The sequence below is a fragment of the Arvicanthis niloticus genome, chromosome 1 (genome assembly GCF_011762505.2).
Source record: "Arvicanthis niloticus isolate mArvNil1 chromosome 1, mArvNil1.pat.X, whole genome shotgun sequence".
Taxonomy (NCBI): Eukaryota; Metazoa; Chordata; class Mammalia; order Rodentia; family Muridae; genus Arvicanthis; species Arvicanthis niloticus.
In genome coordinates this window covers 95,709,849-95,725,747 of record NC_047658.1, presented here as the reverse complement: position 1 = coordinate 95,725,747, position 15,899 = coordinate 95,709,849, and the positions used below count along the sequence as shown (strand labels likewise).

At 40.5% G+C, this 15,899-nt stretch overlaps 1 protein-coding gene across 6 annotated transcripts in view; it reads right to left on the bottom strand.

The window, feature by feature from the left end:
- Inpp5f (inositol polyphosphate-5-phosphatase F) overlaps positions 1-15,899 on the bottom strand; it is an 88,498-nt gene that overhangs the window by 55,754 nt on the left and 16,845 nt on the right. For 3 of the 6 annotated variants that reach the window (XM_034509293.2, XM_076911403.1, XM_034509299.2), the window contains exon 2: positions 7,654-7,734. The exons of 1 other annotated variant lie outside the window; for it this stretch is intronic. In XM_034509293.2, coding sequence (XP_034365184.1) covers positions 7,654-7,734 — 81 coding nt within the window. Of the gene's footprint in view, positions 1-7,653; positions 7,735-12,452; positions 12,528-14,491; positions 14,603-15,899 lie in introns of those variants that run through there. 2 more of the 6 variants (XM_076911384.1, XM_076911389.1) reach the window with 2 other exon arrangements.

Below are 15,899 nucleotides of genomic sequence, written 5' to 3'. Positions count from 1 at the left end.
AAGGCTAGTAGAACAAATTTTAGAGGACCTTACAGAGTGAATGACAGAACAGCTGCGCTTGGTGACATACACCTTTAATCTCAGTGCTCAAGAGGCAGGAGTAGGTGGGTGCACTTCTCTGAGTTCAAAGCCAATCTGAACTCATACATAAAGGATATAGTGAGCTCCAGACCATCCAGGAATATATAATAAGACTTTGTCCTCCCACCCCAAGAAAAGAAGCACAATTGAACATACTTTAAATATTTTCATATTTTACTACTAAAAACATTTTTGCAGTCTTACAATAGTTTCTGGTGACTTATTAATTTCACCTCAGTATCAGTAAATATTAATTTGAGCAAAACATTCCAATTGTACCTTTCCCCCCACCCCCCAAAAAAAAAAACTATGTACATAGAAATTAGGTGGTTCTGTAGTAGGCTGCCTCTCAGGTTCTTTAAAGAAAAAACAAAAGAAAGCCAGGCAAAGAGGGCGCAGCAGCATGTGTCTACACAACCCCAGCATGCAGGGGGCGGAGGCAGAATTACAAGCTCAACATCATCTTGCATGACAGTTCCAAGTCAGTCAGAAAACACAGCAAGAACAAACACAAACGACTGAAAGAAAAGATAGAAGAAAGGAAGGAATAAAAGAAAGAAAAAAAACAAGAAAAATCAGTCATTCTTTGTGATTACTATGATCAAGAACTCAGTCTATCCAACTGTTTTGAAGGCATGGCCATCTGGCACCTGAGGTTCACACACAGTCCTGACCCAAGGACATCATGTGATCTTTCAGGTCTAGTCTACCTCCTCACTGCTTAGTCAGACATATTTGATGTCACCATGCAACAGAGACAAGTGGGACTGGAGAGGATTCCCTGCAATGCTTTATAGTAAGTGCTTCTACGAACATTAGGTTCCTGCCGTGGGCCGAGCTATCTCTTCTGTTGAAGTCTTCACCTTAGAATGTGACCATATTTGGAGACAATCTCTAAAGAGGAATTACATTAAAATGAATTCACTAGGGTAGATGTTAATCCAATACAACTAGCTTTATTATTTTTTTAAAGAATTAATTATTTTTAGTTATATAATTATGCATGGTATGTGTGTGTACATGTGGACACCAATGCCCAAAAAGGCCAGAAGCATTGGAGTCCCTGGAGCTGGTGGCTGTTGAGAGTCACCTGACATGAATGCTGGAAATCTAACTCAGGCCTTCTTCAGGGCTGAGTCTGTACTCTCAACTGCTGAACCACCTCTAGCCCAACAAATAATATTATTTCAAAACAACAACAACAAAAAAAAAAACCTTTAAAGACATAAAGGTACAAAGGAAGGGAAGCCCAAGTGAAGACAGGGATCACATAGCCTCTATAAGCCAAGGACAGAGGTCCTGGAAGAGGCCAGTCCTGCCAGCTCTTTAGTCTCCAGCATTATAGGAAGATGAAATCCCCTGTTTACGAAATCCCAGAAGTCACGAAAGCCTGCTGCTCTAATCCTCAGAGTCCAGAGTTCAGTGACAATCATGAGCAACAGCACAGCTCACCCATGCCATTTTTAGACTGACAATGACATCTGTTCAAATAAAACATGTTCCTGTGACACTAGGCAAGAACAGGAGTGCACGCATTAATGCAGAAAGTCGGTAGGAGGAAACAGGAGGGGAGGGAGCTTACATGCAGATGCCTTAGTCCCTCATCTCTTCCTCATCACCCCCAAATGATAAGACATCCCCATGGGAAAATGCCCCCAAAATACCAGCTCAATTATGATACACAAGGAACACAGCTCCTTCCGGCCAGTCTGACTCTGAGCAAGAGAGAGGAGGGATGAGGCAGTCTGGAGGACAGAGGATGAAAGGGAAGAGAAAGGTGGATCTCCTTCCTTCAGTGAGGAGCTGGGGGTGGAGCAGCACAGAGAAGAAAAGGCTGTGGGGACATGGGAGAGCGGAGAAACATCAACAGAGTGCCCAGACCTCCGTCCGCTTCTCCTATGGCTCCCTTCTTTTAAAGCCATATATGTTAAGTGGCCATGAGCAGGACAAGATAAGGATATGACTGATGAATAACCGAGAGACTTGTTCTGCTCTTCTTTTCCGTTTTCATATTTTCTTTCCCAGTTTACTCTCCTCCCAACTCCCTCTTCCACTGCTTCCGTTACTATGGTATGTACTGCCTTCACAAGGCCAACCAAGACCTGCATCCGTTCGCACAGGAGAGAAGTTCAGCAGGCACTAATTTCAATTTAGCTAGTGCTGATAAAAGACAACTTAGGGTTCTCTCCAAGGTTATTCCCTGCTGCTCTGACTGTTCCCCTCATCTAGGTAAGTGGTCCTGTCAACTAGGTGACCTGGGAGGTCCTTGGAAATCCAAGGACCAATAAGCTTCTTCTCTACTGTGTGAGACACACTCCCTCCCTAGCTGATCTGTTTGATTGCTAGTCGGTCTCCCCTGATTACAGGGAATCTCAAATTAGGCTTGAAGGATGAGAACACCATCTTTAGAGCAGAATTCTTTCTCTACATGTAAATAGGGTCTAGGGCTGAAGTTTGGCTGGTAGTGAGTCCTTGCCTAACGTGCATAAAGCTCTGGGTTCAGGCCCCAGCACCACCTGAACTTGGTATGGTGGTGCATACCTGTAATCTCACCATTTCAGAGCAAGCAGGAAAATCAGTTCAAACTCATCCTTAGCTATATTCGAAGTCTGAGGCCAGCATGGGCTACAAGAGACCTCCATCTCAAAAAAGGAAAAAAAAAAAAAAAATCAAAGAAAAATAACTGAAGGAGAGGTGCAAAGAGAAATGGTGGTGAGGGACCTCACATTCTAAACTATATCCACATTCAGTTTCCTGGGTTCTTACAAATTGTGTTTGCACCAGCTCGTAGATTTTCCCCTTTAAGTTAAGCTGATAGATCTGTATAAGTAAGAGAGCCTTGATAAGATGGTGCCTTGTAATTTACTAAGAACCTTCAGGTACTATCTCGTTTGACACATATGAGGTAAATTATTCTGGTTCTTGCTTCATAGCTTTAAGAAATAAGGCCCTTGACCTGGAGGGTTGTCTTCTTGGCTTCCAGCCACTCCCTGAAAAGCTGTTGCCACTATTCAGGAGAAAAAAGAGGACACCAGAATAGAAAGGAGGATCCCATGAAAGAGCCCCTGTAAGAAAAGAGTCATGGAAATATGTAGAAAGACCACATGAAGTCCAATGTGGCAACCTAGGCATAGCCCACAGATCCCAAGGACTGCACACTGTTGCTGTCTTAAACCACTCAGCCTTTTTTTTTTTTTTTTTTTTAAACTATTTATTTATTTATTATATATAAGTACACTGTCACTGTCTTCAGACACACCAGAAGAGGGCATCAGATCTCATTACAGATGGTTGTGAGCCACCATGTGGTTGCTGGGATTTGAACTCATGACCTCTGGAAGAACAGTCAGTGCTCTTAACCATTGAGCCATCTCACCAGCCCACCACTCAGCCTTTAAGAGGGCTGATTACACAACAGAGAGTGAAGTGGATGGTAGAGTTCAATAACAAATAATAATAATAAATATTAACAAACGAAGCTTGACTCTTAGTCTCCTGACTGATTTCGGTGATTTATTCACTACTCTGAGATGTAACTGAAATTAGAGAAAAATAATCAGAAGTTTCACACATGTCATTTGCATAATAAAAAACAAATTTTAGCTCAGAACATCCAGCGGTCAAATTATCTTGTCAGTATGTAAATGAATTAAAGATGTATGTATGTAAATGTAGACAGGTAGGAGGGTGTTACTAAAATACTTAGCATAGTTATACAATGGCTGAATGCTTTTCTCCTCTGTGCTGAAGAAAAAACATTTTTTAAGACAGGGTTTCTCTGAGTAGGTCTGTGTGTCCTGGAACTTACTCTGTAGACCTAGCTGGACTCAAACTCAAAGATCAGCCTGCCTCTGTCTTCCCAGTGCTGTAATTAAAAGGATACGCCACCACTGCCTGGCTATGTTGAAGAACTTTTAAAGCCTACCAAAGACAGAGCACACAACAAAACTCAAGCAATGTTATTTATAACAGGGAAAAAAGAAATAAAGATCTGGGAAGAACTTCCCAGTGAGGGAAGACAGACAGCTCAAGAAATGTTCACATAAAAGAAGAATGGGAATGCTAGTTCCATGTATCAACACAAGTTAACCTCAAAAATATAAACAATAAAAAGAAGGGGGGAAAGAGGCACCGTGGTACACACATAAACCTAGAACTCGGGAGTGGAGGCAGGAAGAAGAGAAGTTCAAGGTCATCTTTTGTTATGTGGCAAGTTTGAGGCCCACCTGGGATATTTGAGACCTCATCTTAAAAAGTAGATAATAAATAAAACTGCCAAGCATGGTAGTGCAACACCTTTAATCCCAGCACTTCAGAGGCAAAGGCAGGTGGATCTCTGTAAATTCTAGGCCAGTCTAGCTTGGTCCACACAGTGAATTCCAGACCAGCCAGGGCTATACAGTTAGATTCTATCTCAAAATAATAATAACTAAAAAATAAAATAAATAATACAAGGAAGAAAAAGGGCCAGGTAGAGTAGAACATGCCTTTAATTCAGGATATAGAGGCAGGCATATCTCTGTGAGTTGTAGACCAGTCTGGTCTACATAACAAATTTCAGGCCACTCAGGGATAATTGTAAGACCCTGTCTCAAGAAGAGAAAGAAAGAAAGAAAGAAAGAAAGAAAGAAAGAAAGAAAGAAAGAAAGAAAGAAAGAAAGAAAGAGAGAGAGAAAAGAAAAAAAGAAAAGAATTAAAAATAAGAGGTTAATAAGAGGTTAGCTGGGCGGTGGTGGCACACGCCTTTAATCTCAGCACTTGGGAGGCAGAGGCAAATGGATTTCTGAGTTCGAGGCCAGCCTGGTCTACAGAGTGAGTTCCAGGACAGCCAGGGGCTACACAGAGAAACCCTGTCTCGAAAAATCAAAAAAAAAAAAAAAAAAAGAGGTTAGCTGATAAGCAGTAACTGCCAAAGCAATTTATGCTCTTAAATATATATATATATATATATATATATATATATATATATATATATATATATATATATATATCAAAAAACTGTAAGAGCAATTCTCACAATAATGTATCACCACAGAACATAGGCTAGGGAGATGACTCAGAGGGTCATGTGTCTGAATTCATGCAAAAGCCAAGGGCAATGATCTGTAACCCCAGCTCTGGGAAGACATAAACAAGAAGATGTGGGAGCTCACTGGCTAGTCGGCCCAGCTGAACCATCAGCTCAAGACTCAGTGAGACCCCAAGCCCTATCTCAAAAAATAAAGTGAAGGGCCTAGGGAGATACCCAACATTGACCTCTGACCACCACACACAGTCTGCACATGTATGCACACACACACACACACACACACACACACACATCACAGAGAGAGAAAGAAAGAGAACAAATAATTTAATGGAATTTTCATAAAAATCTCTAAAATATAAATCTGCACATACTACTTAGGAATATATATCTGAGAAAAACAATAATTCTCAATGGAATAACAAAACTCATGAACTGATTCCCTTCAAAGGAAGAACACACTTGGAAAAAAATGGCAGTGATAGCTCCAAAGTTACCAGTCATGTCTCACTTCTTAATCTGGATAAGAAATAAAAATGCACACTTTATAACACCCTATACTATTTATCTGTAATAAGCAGTCCTATGTATTTATAAAAATATTTCATAATAAGAACATAATTTAAAATATGACCAAAGAATGCTGTCTTGGCTACTCTGTGGGTTCCTCTTTTCCTACCCTTTATCCTCTCCTATCCCCTTCACCCACTATCACTAGATAGTGGAGAAGGAAGGATAGAGGGGAGAGAGAGGAGAGATCTCTGAGTATAATTTCTTCTTGTTTCTTTGAGCATGACTACTAACAAACTACAACCAACCTCCCTAAACAACCAAAATCAATCAACAATCCACCTCTTGGGGCCCTAGAATTTATATACTCTCTGAAAAGGCCCCAGAATTTCAAACATTATACAACTGCAGAAACTATCTGCAGCTGGCAAAATTACACCCCAACCAGAGCATGAGGCAAATCATAGTCAGCTGCTGGTGACAATCTGAAGCAGCCCCAAATCCCATACCTAGGATTAAAACAAAAATATACTGATAATATTTCTGTGTTTTGTAAAGAATACAACATTACAAAATTCTCACTACAGAATCTAGCAAAAGAAAACTAAAAAAATGTCTCTAGTAATATATTTTTGTAATTCACAAAAATCAACCCAGCACCTAAATGCTCAAAAATCTTACTTTAAACTTAAGAACAGCTGTGTTAGTGCCTCATACCTATGATCCCAGCACTTGGAAGGCGGTGTCAGGAGAAACACCGTAAGTTCAAAATAAACCTGGGCTACAAAATGAGGCCCTGTCACACAAAGAAAAGAACAGGGTCAGCAAGCGAAATAGCTCAGCGGGTAAACACAAGGCTGAAGACCAGAGTTCCACCCACTGAACCCATGGTAGAAAGAGAAGACCAACCTCCAAGAGTTGTTCTTGGACTTCCACAAGTGCAATGTGGGGCACATGTGCACACACACACACACACACACACACACACAGTAATCATTAAAGAACAGAAAGAACAAATGAGCAGTCGCAGCAGGCACACTACAGTAACAATACCAAAGCCTCCTATCGTTCATAATCATACCAAGATTATTACTAAAGGAGCCAGGAGTAATGGTACATGCCTGCAAACCCAGCATTCAACAGTCGCAGACAAAGTTCGAGGTTAACTTGGACTCTTATCTTGAGCTCTTGGCCAGCCTGGGCTAGACTGAGATGCTGTCTGAAAAACAACTGAAGGAGCTGGAATGATGGCTTGGAAGTTAAGATTACTTCCTGCTCTTGGAGTCCCCAGCAGCCACACAGGCTGGGTCATAACTGTCTTAACTTCAGCTATAGGGAACAAGACTTTGTTCTGGCAGCCTACCTCGGGCACCCATCTATATGTAGCATACATACTCACACCCGGGAGAAGAGGCATCTGTTCTCCCAGGTGAGGACCAGGTAGAATGACTTTCCATCCGTTTGCCTCCCATGGCAGAGGCCCAATAAAGTGCCACACTATACATTAAAAGACCCATCTCTTCCCTGGCAGAAGTGACTGACTCAGGATCAGGCAGCTGACCCAAAGCAAGCCAATCACAGCTGCCTTTGCCCACCTTTCCAGCTCTGTTCTTGCTACTTCCTTCCTGTCCAGGTACTTGCTGTACCATCCCTTAACAAACCCACTTCTACACCCAGGGACCACAGTGGCCATGCATTCTGTCTTTTCCTCTAAACTAAGCTCTGGGCAGGTAAGAAGGGTAAGTTTGGAATCACAATTGTGTAGGCTGATTAGTATAATTCCTAGCTCAAAGTTGGGACTTTGTGAGAATTTTTCTTTAACAAAACAGCAAAACAATTGTAATAGTATGTTGTCTTTTCTCAAAAGCTTTATTTTCATTTCATTAAACTTAAATAAAAATACATACGCTTTGAGAAGACCCAAAATTATGACAAAGGAGCCAATGTCATAACAGAATCTACATACAACCTGGAAAAAGAACATCACAGAATAGCATGTTAAATTTTTTAAGTGTAAGGAGTTTATAAAAACATACCTGAATGAAGTTGAATTTTCCCAATTACTCCTTCTACCAATCCCAAACAAATGGGGTTCCAGGCAAGAAGTAGATCAGTGGCTAAAATAAAGTAAGAAGCAACTGTGAGACGACACTCACCAGAAATTTGAAACTATCTTTTGTAGCATATTTTAAAATATTTTTAAAATTTAATTTAATATTTTATTAATTTTATTTTTTTATTTTTATTAATTTTTATTAATTTATTTATTTTAAAATATTTTGGGGGATCAACACTCCCCACCAAAAAAGCAGTTATAAAATAAACATCCCCCACCAAACATATTACCATTAATTACTTTGTGGCAAAGCATTAACTCTCACGCCTCAGTAAGATTCTGGAAACCTGCACAATTAAGGGGTAGGATGGACTGAGGAACCCCACTGAGTGGAGGAAAGAGGCTGCCACACTACAAAGAGGGCAAATGGGAGGACAGCCACCAGCCTCAGATCCAAGACAAGGCCTGATGACAGCTATGGAGCTGTCCGATTACAGGATTACACTCTGAAAAGCATCTTTCTTCTAAGAGTCAGACACAATTAGACAAAGGAATCCAGAAAGTCACTTTCCTTATCCGTGACTTCTAGGACAAAACCAACAGGAGCTGCTTAGTTACTGAGTGCCACCACACCCTGAGTCCCTCATCTGAACCATAGAACAGACTACAGTGATTTGTGGCACTGTTTTCTCATTTCTTAAATTAATAACACTCTAGACAGCCACAAGAGAAGCAAATTACATATAAAACATGTATAAGGACAAAGGATATAATTTAATTCTTCTGCAACCAAGGTCGCAAAAGATTGCTACACACATAGTGATAAATGTGACATTTCTGATAGTTCAACAGCTGAAAAAGATTACCAAGAATTAATATTTCTGCTGGCTCAGCCCAGCAAGATGGCTGAGAGAGTGGAAGCACTCACCATGAAACCAGAGTTTAATGCCCAGAACCAATGAGGGAAGGATAGACCAACTCCCAAAAGTTGCCCTCTGACCTCCACATGTGTGCTGAGGCACATATATTAATAATAAATGAAAATTTAGCCCAGTGTAGTGGCATAGACCTTTAATCCCAGCACTCAGGAGGCAGAAGCAGTCATATCTGTGACTTTTAGGCCAGCCTGATCTACAAAGTGAGTTCCAGGACAGCCAGGATTGTTGCACAGAGACAGAGAAACCCTGTCTCAATAAATAATTAATTAAAATATATTTTTTCTGCTAAAATTGCATTTTAATTATTATCACTTAAACTTTATTTTACTGAGATATTATCTGTCATTCATAGGGTAACTATACACTAATAGCTTAGTTTTCAAATTTATTTTGGTTTTGATTTTTTTCGTTATGTATTAATTTCTTGAGTCAGGGTTAGCCATGGCTAGTTGTGAACTCATGGTGATCCTCCAGCTTCAGATTCCATAACTGGGACTGTTATTTCTTCTCTGTCTTTTTTGTTTGTTTGTTTGTTTGTTTGTTTTTTGTTTTGTTTTTTTTTGTTTTTTTGAGACAGGGTTTTTTCTCTGTGTAGCTCTGGCTGTCCTGGAACTCACTCTGTAGACCAGGCTGTCCTCGAACTCAGAAATCCACCTGCCTCTGCCTCCCAAGTGCTGGGATTAAAGGCTTCTTCTCTGTATTTACTGTTATATTTTTACCAAAAAAATAACCAATAGATTTCTTCAGTTGATTGTGGCTATTTTGCAGAGATAGGGGTGAACCCAGGGTTATAAAACTAGGGTTTCATTCATGATGGGCAACTCATATTCACCTCAACTTCACTGTTTTTATTGCAAGAATTAAAAACATTTTAAAGGCTTTTATACATATCATTTCTAAAATTTCTTGTTTTGTTTGTTCTGTGTGTCAAAGTGGGGACACAAATGTGCCAAGGTGCATATGTGGAGGTCAGAGGATAACTTGTGGGAGTCAGTTGTCTCCTTCTTCCATGTGGGTTCCAGGGATCAAACTCAGGTTGCCAGGCTTTTGAGGCAAGTGCCTTATCTTGCCAACCCTCATTTCCAATCTTGACAACATTATGAGGTTGACATTAGGAGACACAGTTTATAAGTGAAGAAATAATGCTTAGAAAACTTGTCTGAGGGACCCAAAGAGGACAGGGACTCCACAGGAAGACCAACAGTCAACTAACCTGGACCCTTGAAGGCTCCCAGAGACTGAATCACCAGCCAAAGAGCAAGCATGGGCTGGACCTAGGGGCCCTGTATATATGAAGTTGATGAGCAGCTTGGTCTTCATGTGAGCCCCCAACAACAGGAATCTCTCCCTGAATCTGTTGCCTGCCTGCCTGCCTGCCTGCCTGCCTGTGAATCCCATTTTCCTAAATGGGCCAGCTTGTCTGGCCTCAGTGGAAGAGGATACACCTAGTCAGTCCTGCAGCAACCTACTGTGCCAGAAGGTGCGTGGTGGGAGGTAGTGGAGGGAGGGGTGACACATGGCCAGCCAGGACTACACAATTTTGAGATCCTGTCTCAAAATTTTAAAAAAAAGGAAAAGAAAAAGTTTAGAGCCAGGAATCGTGGTGCATGCCTACCATCCTCGCTGTTATCCAGGCTAAGGCAAGAGGGTCTTGAGTTTCAGGCCACCCTGGTCCAATGGCAAGACTGTTTCTCAAAATAAACAAAACCAAAGATGCCTGCCCATCTGCCTGGGGTTGTACACCACAGCGACCTGCTGCAACACTTCCCCCAGAAACTACACAGGGAGCTACTGAAACAGGAAGTTTTAAATGCCGGGTGTGATTACAAAGTAACAGGGTAAAACAAACGTGGGGGAAACTGGCCACTGAGGTAACACTGTTATGTCTCGTTTCAGGTCTCTGTCTGCATATTAACTGCAGTGCCACACAGATAAAGGTCTTTTTCAAGGGCTAGAGAGATGGTGTGGTGAGAGCCAGGCTGATCTGTCATACTCCCTCAGCCCTGATGTATAGAAAAGGTCTGGGGATGGGACCTTGGGGGAGCTTCAGCTTTAGATCCTGAGAACCCAACTCTTACCCCTAAAGAAGTGGTTCTCAACCCTCTTTAACACTGTGATCCTTTAATATAGTTCACGTTGTAGTGACCCTAACCATAAAATTATTTTTATTGATACTTCATAACTGTAATCTTCCTACTATTATAAATTGTAATATAAATATTTGTTTTCGGATGTTCTTAGGTGACCCTTATGAAAGGGTCATTCAACTCCCAAGTGATAGTGATGCATGCCCACAGGTTGAAAACCACTGACCTAAAGAGTTATGGTTATCAGACCCAAGGATACTGCATGTGTACTTGGTCTGTGACACACTTGAATTGTCCTGTGTTCCCTTTGTTTGGTTAGTATCCAGCTGACTTCAACCATCATATGAAAGTTTCTCCTCACTATCTCCTTTCCCTGCAAACTGGATATATGATGTTGTAGTATTTAATAAACTTTCTTAGATAAGACATAGCTTGTACGAGACACCTCCTGGGCCTCAACTTTCCCATCTTCTCTTTTTTATGATCTCCTGGTCCTTCCTCTCAAGAACCTGTCACTGAAGAATGATCAAGATCTTAATCCAGGTCAATGGTGCAACTGTTAAGAGCACTTGCTGCTCTTACAAAGGATGATCAGTTCCTAGAACCCACAAGATGGCTGGACCTCCAGTTACAGCATCTGACCCCTCTTCTGACCTCCACAGCACTGCACATTGAGTACACTTACTGACATGCATGCATGCAAATGACTTTGACACATAAAATAGAAATAAATCTTAAAAAATCTTTTTTAAAGTAATAGAACATCCTTTAAAATCATGATGGCATAATTTTCCATTTACAAAAGTATTTTCTCACATAAATATTTAATTAAGATTTTTTTTTTCTATTATAAAAATACTGTGCCAGGCAATGGTGGTGCACACCTTTAATCCCAGCACTTGGGAGGCAGAGGCAGGCAGATTTCTGAGTTCCAGGTCAGCCTGGTCTACAGAGTGAGTTCCAGGACAGCCAGGGCTACACAGAGAAACCCTGTCTCGAAAAACCAAAAAAAAAAAAAAAAAAAAAAAAAAAAAAAAAAAAAAAGAAAGAAAGAAAGAAAAAAGAAAAAAAAATACTGTGATAAATAATGAGTTTTATACAAATATTTTATGCCTCTATCCTTAATAGCTTTAAGATAGATTCCTAGGAATAAAATTAGTAGTCACAATATTTAAAAAATTAAGGCTCTTGAGCAATACCAAATTACTCTATAAATGTTATGTCACATTGATTTCTGCCAAAAGCAAATTTAAAAGTTTATTTTAAAATTTACATATATACATAAAAATTTTCTGCATATATGCATATAATATATATAATATTTACATGTATTTACATATAGATGCAGGTAATTTTTTTTTTTAATTCACACACACACACTGAGACAGGGTCTCTCTCTATGTAGTCCTTGCTGTCCTGAAGCTCACTATGTAGCCTAGGCTAGTCTGAACTCATAGAGATTCACCTGCCTTTGCTTCCCAAATACTGAAATTAAAAGTATGCAGCCTTACACCTAGCTTAAAACTTACCAGGATTTTTTAATCTCTTAATTTAATGGCATCCATTACCTAGAAATGGGCTATTTTCTTTGTTGGTAATATTAAATATTTAACTATAAAAGTAGCTACTTTTATTCTTCTACCATGTTCCGTCTTTTACAATGATTTTGTGTATATCGTCTCCCTGCTTTGCCCTTCTTGTTTGTATCTTTAATTTCTCTGTGAGACTAAGACAGAAAAAAAAAAAAAAAATACCTGCAGGTTGAGAGTTCTGCTTGCAGTTAAGAGTAGGTTCCTGTTTGTCCTAGGTTTGTTTGATGTGCTGATGGGACGTGCTTGATCACACGTGGGTGGGAGGTACATGGCAGGAAATACGTCAGGATGTATGCTTGTCTCTGATTGGAACTGATAGGAAATATGAATGATTGGTTTTGCCTTGTTAAGCTCCTACAAAACATGACTTGTGGCCATTTTCTGGAAACTCAGAGGTGGACTTGACTAGAGTCCAACCTGGTATGTATTTAATTAAAACTGGCTTTAAATCTGGCTTTAAATTGTAAAGTGATCTTATTCTTAACCAATGGGATTAACGCTAAGCAAATGTGAAGTCCTAGCCTATATTTCTTGTTGACCTCTGAATCCTTTGCATACTTAGGACTTCAAATCTTGTTTGCAGATACTATACAAATCTATCTTAAAGCTTAAAAAAGCATTCCTTACCTAACATCACTTATGCATTAACTGCTTTTATCTCTATTACTTTTAAATGCTTTACTCTAACCTTTACTCCTATAGCCAGTCTGTCAAGACTGTATCAGACATGCCAAGTCTCACATCTGTCAACACAGATGTTCCTGCTGAAGAGCACCAGCTTCCTCAACCCTGACCCTCTGACCTCCAAAGGTCACAACTGTAATAAGCTTCATGAAAGGAAAAGAGGGACTATTGAAGATATGTTCTGGAATCTGCCCCATTGTTAGGGAAATACATATCAAATACCTGCAAGGTCTCAAGCTCAGAAGATAAAAAAACTAAAGAAGCAGGGTGGGGGGATTATCATTCAAAGGCAGAGTACTTGCCCTAGGTCCAGATAGGGGCAGGAGAGAGAACTAGGCAGTGAGAGCGATTGCTGATCAATCATGAGGTCTACAGTTTGGATCCCAGAACTCACATAATAGGCTGGGTGTCCAGCTCCCAATTTGGAGATGAAGGTGGAGACACAAGAATCTCTAGGGTTTGCTGGCTCACAGCCTAGCTAAGAAAACATAGCCCTGGGTTCAGGGAAAAACCCTGACTCAATGGAATAAGTCAACCAAAAAAAGAAGAGTATACCAAAGACTTCCTCCTGGTCTCTATATGTGCACAGATACATGCAGCCACCCACCCCACACCCTTCCCTATTCCCCACACAAGTGCACATACACTGTAGAGAGAATCTATTAATAAGCATCACCTGTCAATAAAAAAGCTTATGGCCAATGACTTGAGGCAGAAAATAAGAGGTGGGACATCCAGCAGGAAGAGAAAGAATTCTGGGAAATAGTGAGAGGTGTGGGGGATTCACCACAAACACTGAGAAGATGGACATAAACCACCAACTAGCTGAATTCAGGTTAGAATAAATAAATTTCCCCCAGGAACTCTGAGGAGACAGACATAAGACAAGGAGAGGAAACCAGCCATGTAGCTGAAGCCAGTTAGAATAAAAGGGATAGTACGTTAAAAGCAAGTCAGAGAATAAGCTGAAGCTTATGGCCTAGGCATTTATTAATAAATAATTAGTATCAGAGTTGTTATTTCTGGGAACTAAGTGGCCAGGAGGAAAACTTTTTTTTTTTTTACAATACACAGACACAAACAACAAATAAGTTAACTAAAAATAAATATTTAAAACAACAGCAAGCCGGGCAGTGGTGGCGCACGCCTTTAATCCCAGCACTTGGGAGGCAGAGGCAGGTGGATTTCTGAGTTCGAGGCCAGCCTGGTCTACAGAGTGAGTTCCAGGACAGCCAGGGCTACACAGAGAAACCCTGTCTCAAAAAACAAAAACAAAAACAAAAAAAAAAAAAAACCCACAATAAATAGAGTAGTATCTAGTAGAGTAGTATCTAGGTAGCATAAGACCAGTAGGTTCGGTGGAAATTTGAATAGGACTGACAGTAAACTGAGGCCAGCTAAGGAGAGACTTAAGTAAATAAAGGGCAATGAGCCCACACTTCCTGGAGTCTGTGGCAGACAGACAACAACATAAGTGAAACAAGATTACTGCTGGGGTTGACACAATGAATGCTCACCCAAAAGTTAAATAGTGCTTGCAATTGTCTGAGGTCCACAGTGAGAAACTGTTCATACCATGACCTGGAGAACACATTCGAATATGTAACTGGCAGAAATGCAGCTTCCTGAATGGGAACTGGGAACAGGGGAACCGGCTAGTTACTGCAAAACAAAAACAACAAATGGGAGAGGGGTAGGCAGCAGACTTGTGAGCCACCAAGTCCCCTGCAAATACCAAACACAAGACACAAGACATGCATGTGATGCACATGCATACATATAGGCAAGATAGTCATACACAGAAAATAAATCATCTAAAAAAGTTTTTAAAAGACTGCAGAAGAGGCTGGGATGGCTCAGTGGGTATGTAAGTTTACTGCACAAGCATGGTGACCTAAGTTCAGATTCCCCAACAACCATGTAAAAAGCAGGACCTGGTGGCATACACCTGTAACACCAGTGCTGGGCTAGGGGACACAGCAAAGACAAGACGATGACTGGGGTTTACTGATAATCATTTAACTGTGGCAGGGAGAGGGGGACCTCCAGTTTCGGTCAGAGACCTGACCTCAAAGGTAAGAAAGCAAAGAGCAATAGCAGACACCTGATAACTTCTTCTGGCCTCTACAGACACACACAACAATAAACACACACACACACACACATACACAATAGTAAACACAAATAGGAAACATGTATACACACAATAAACACATTCATGCACACACATACACACATATAAACACACAGACATATGACATAAACACACTCATATACCACACATTCTGAAAATAAACAAATATTAAGCAATGTATCACAAAGATTAATAGGAAACGAGACGTAACATCTCAGGACACACTGGGAAGGGCAGGAGAGAATAATGATTGTATACCAACGATTATACTGAGGGCTGGAGATCAGCTCAGTTGGAAGAATGCCTATCTATCATGCACAAGGCTCAGGGTTCATCCCTAGCACTGCATAAAGTAGGCATTCCTATATTATAGTAGTAATGAGTTCAAGACTCTACCTCAAAAATAAAATAGTAAGAGGAAACAGTAAAGGAGAAAAATCACATGATGACATCTGAAGTACAGGTATAAGGTTAACCTTGGAAAGGAAGGATTTTTTTCTTCTAAGTCAGCAAAAAAAAGGGCTGAGAGGCTAATTAGAGAAACAGAGAAGCAAATGAAGACATCAAATGGCACTAACTTAGGGAAATGGGAACCCAAGTCCTCCTCCTTCACCGAGGGGAAGGACATGGCAGCAGGATGAGAAGATCAGCATAGGGGCAGAAACGTCAGCAAATGTTCTGTGGCTTCCACACAGACACACAGCATTAAGTGTGTGCGCATGCACACCCCCATTCTCTCTCTCTCTCTCTCTCTCTCTCCTAAAATAACCAAATATAAAAAAATGTATCAC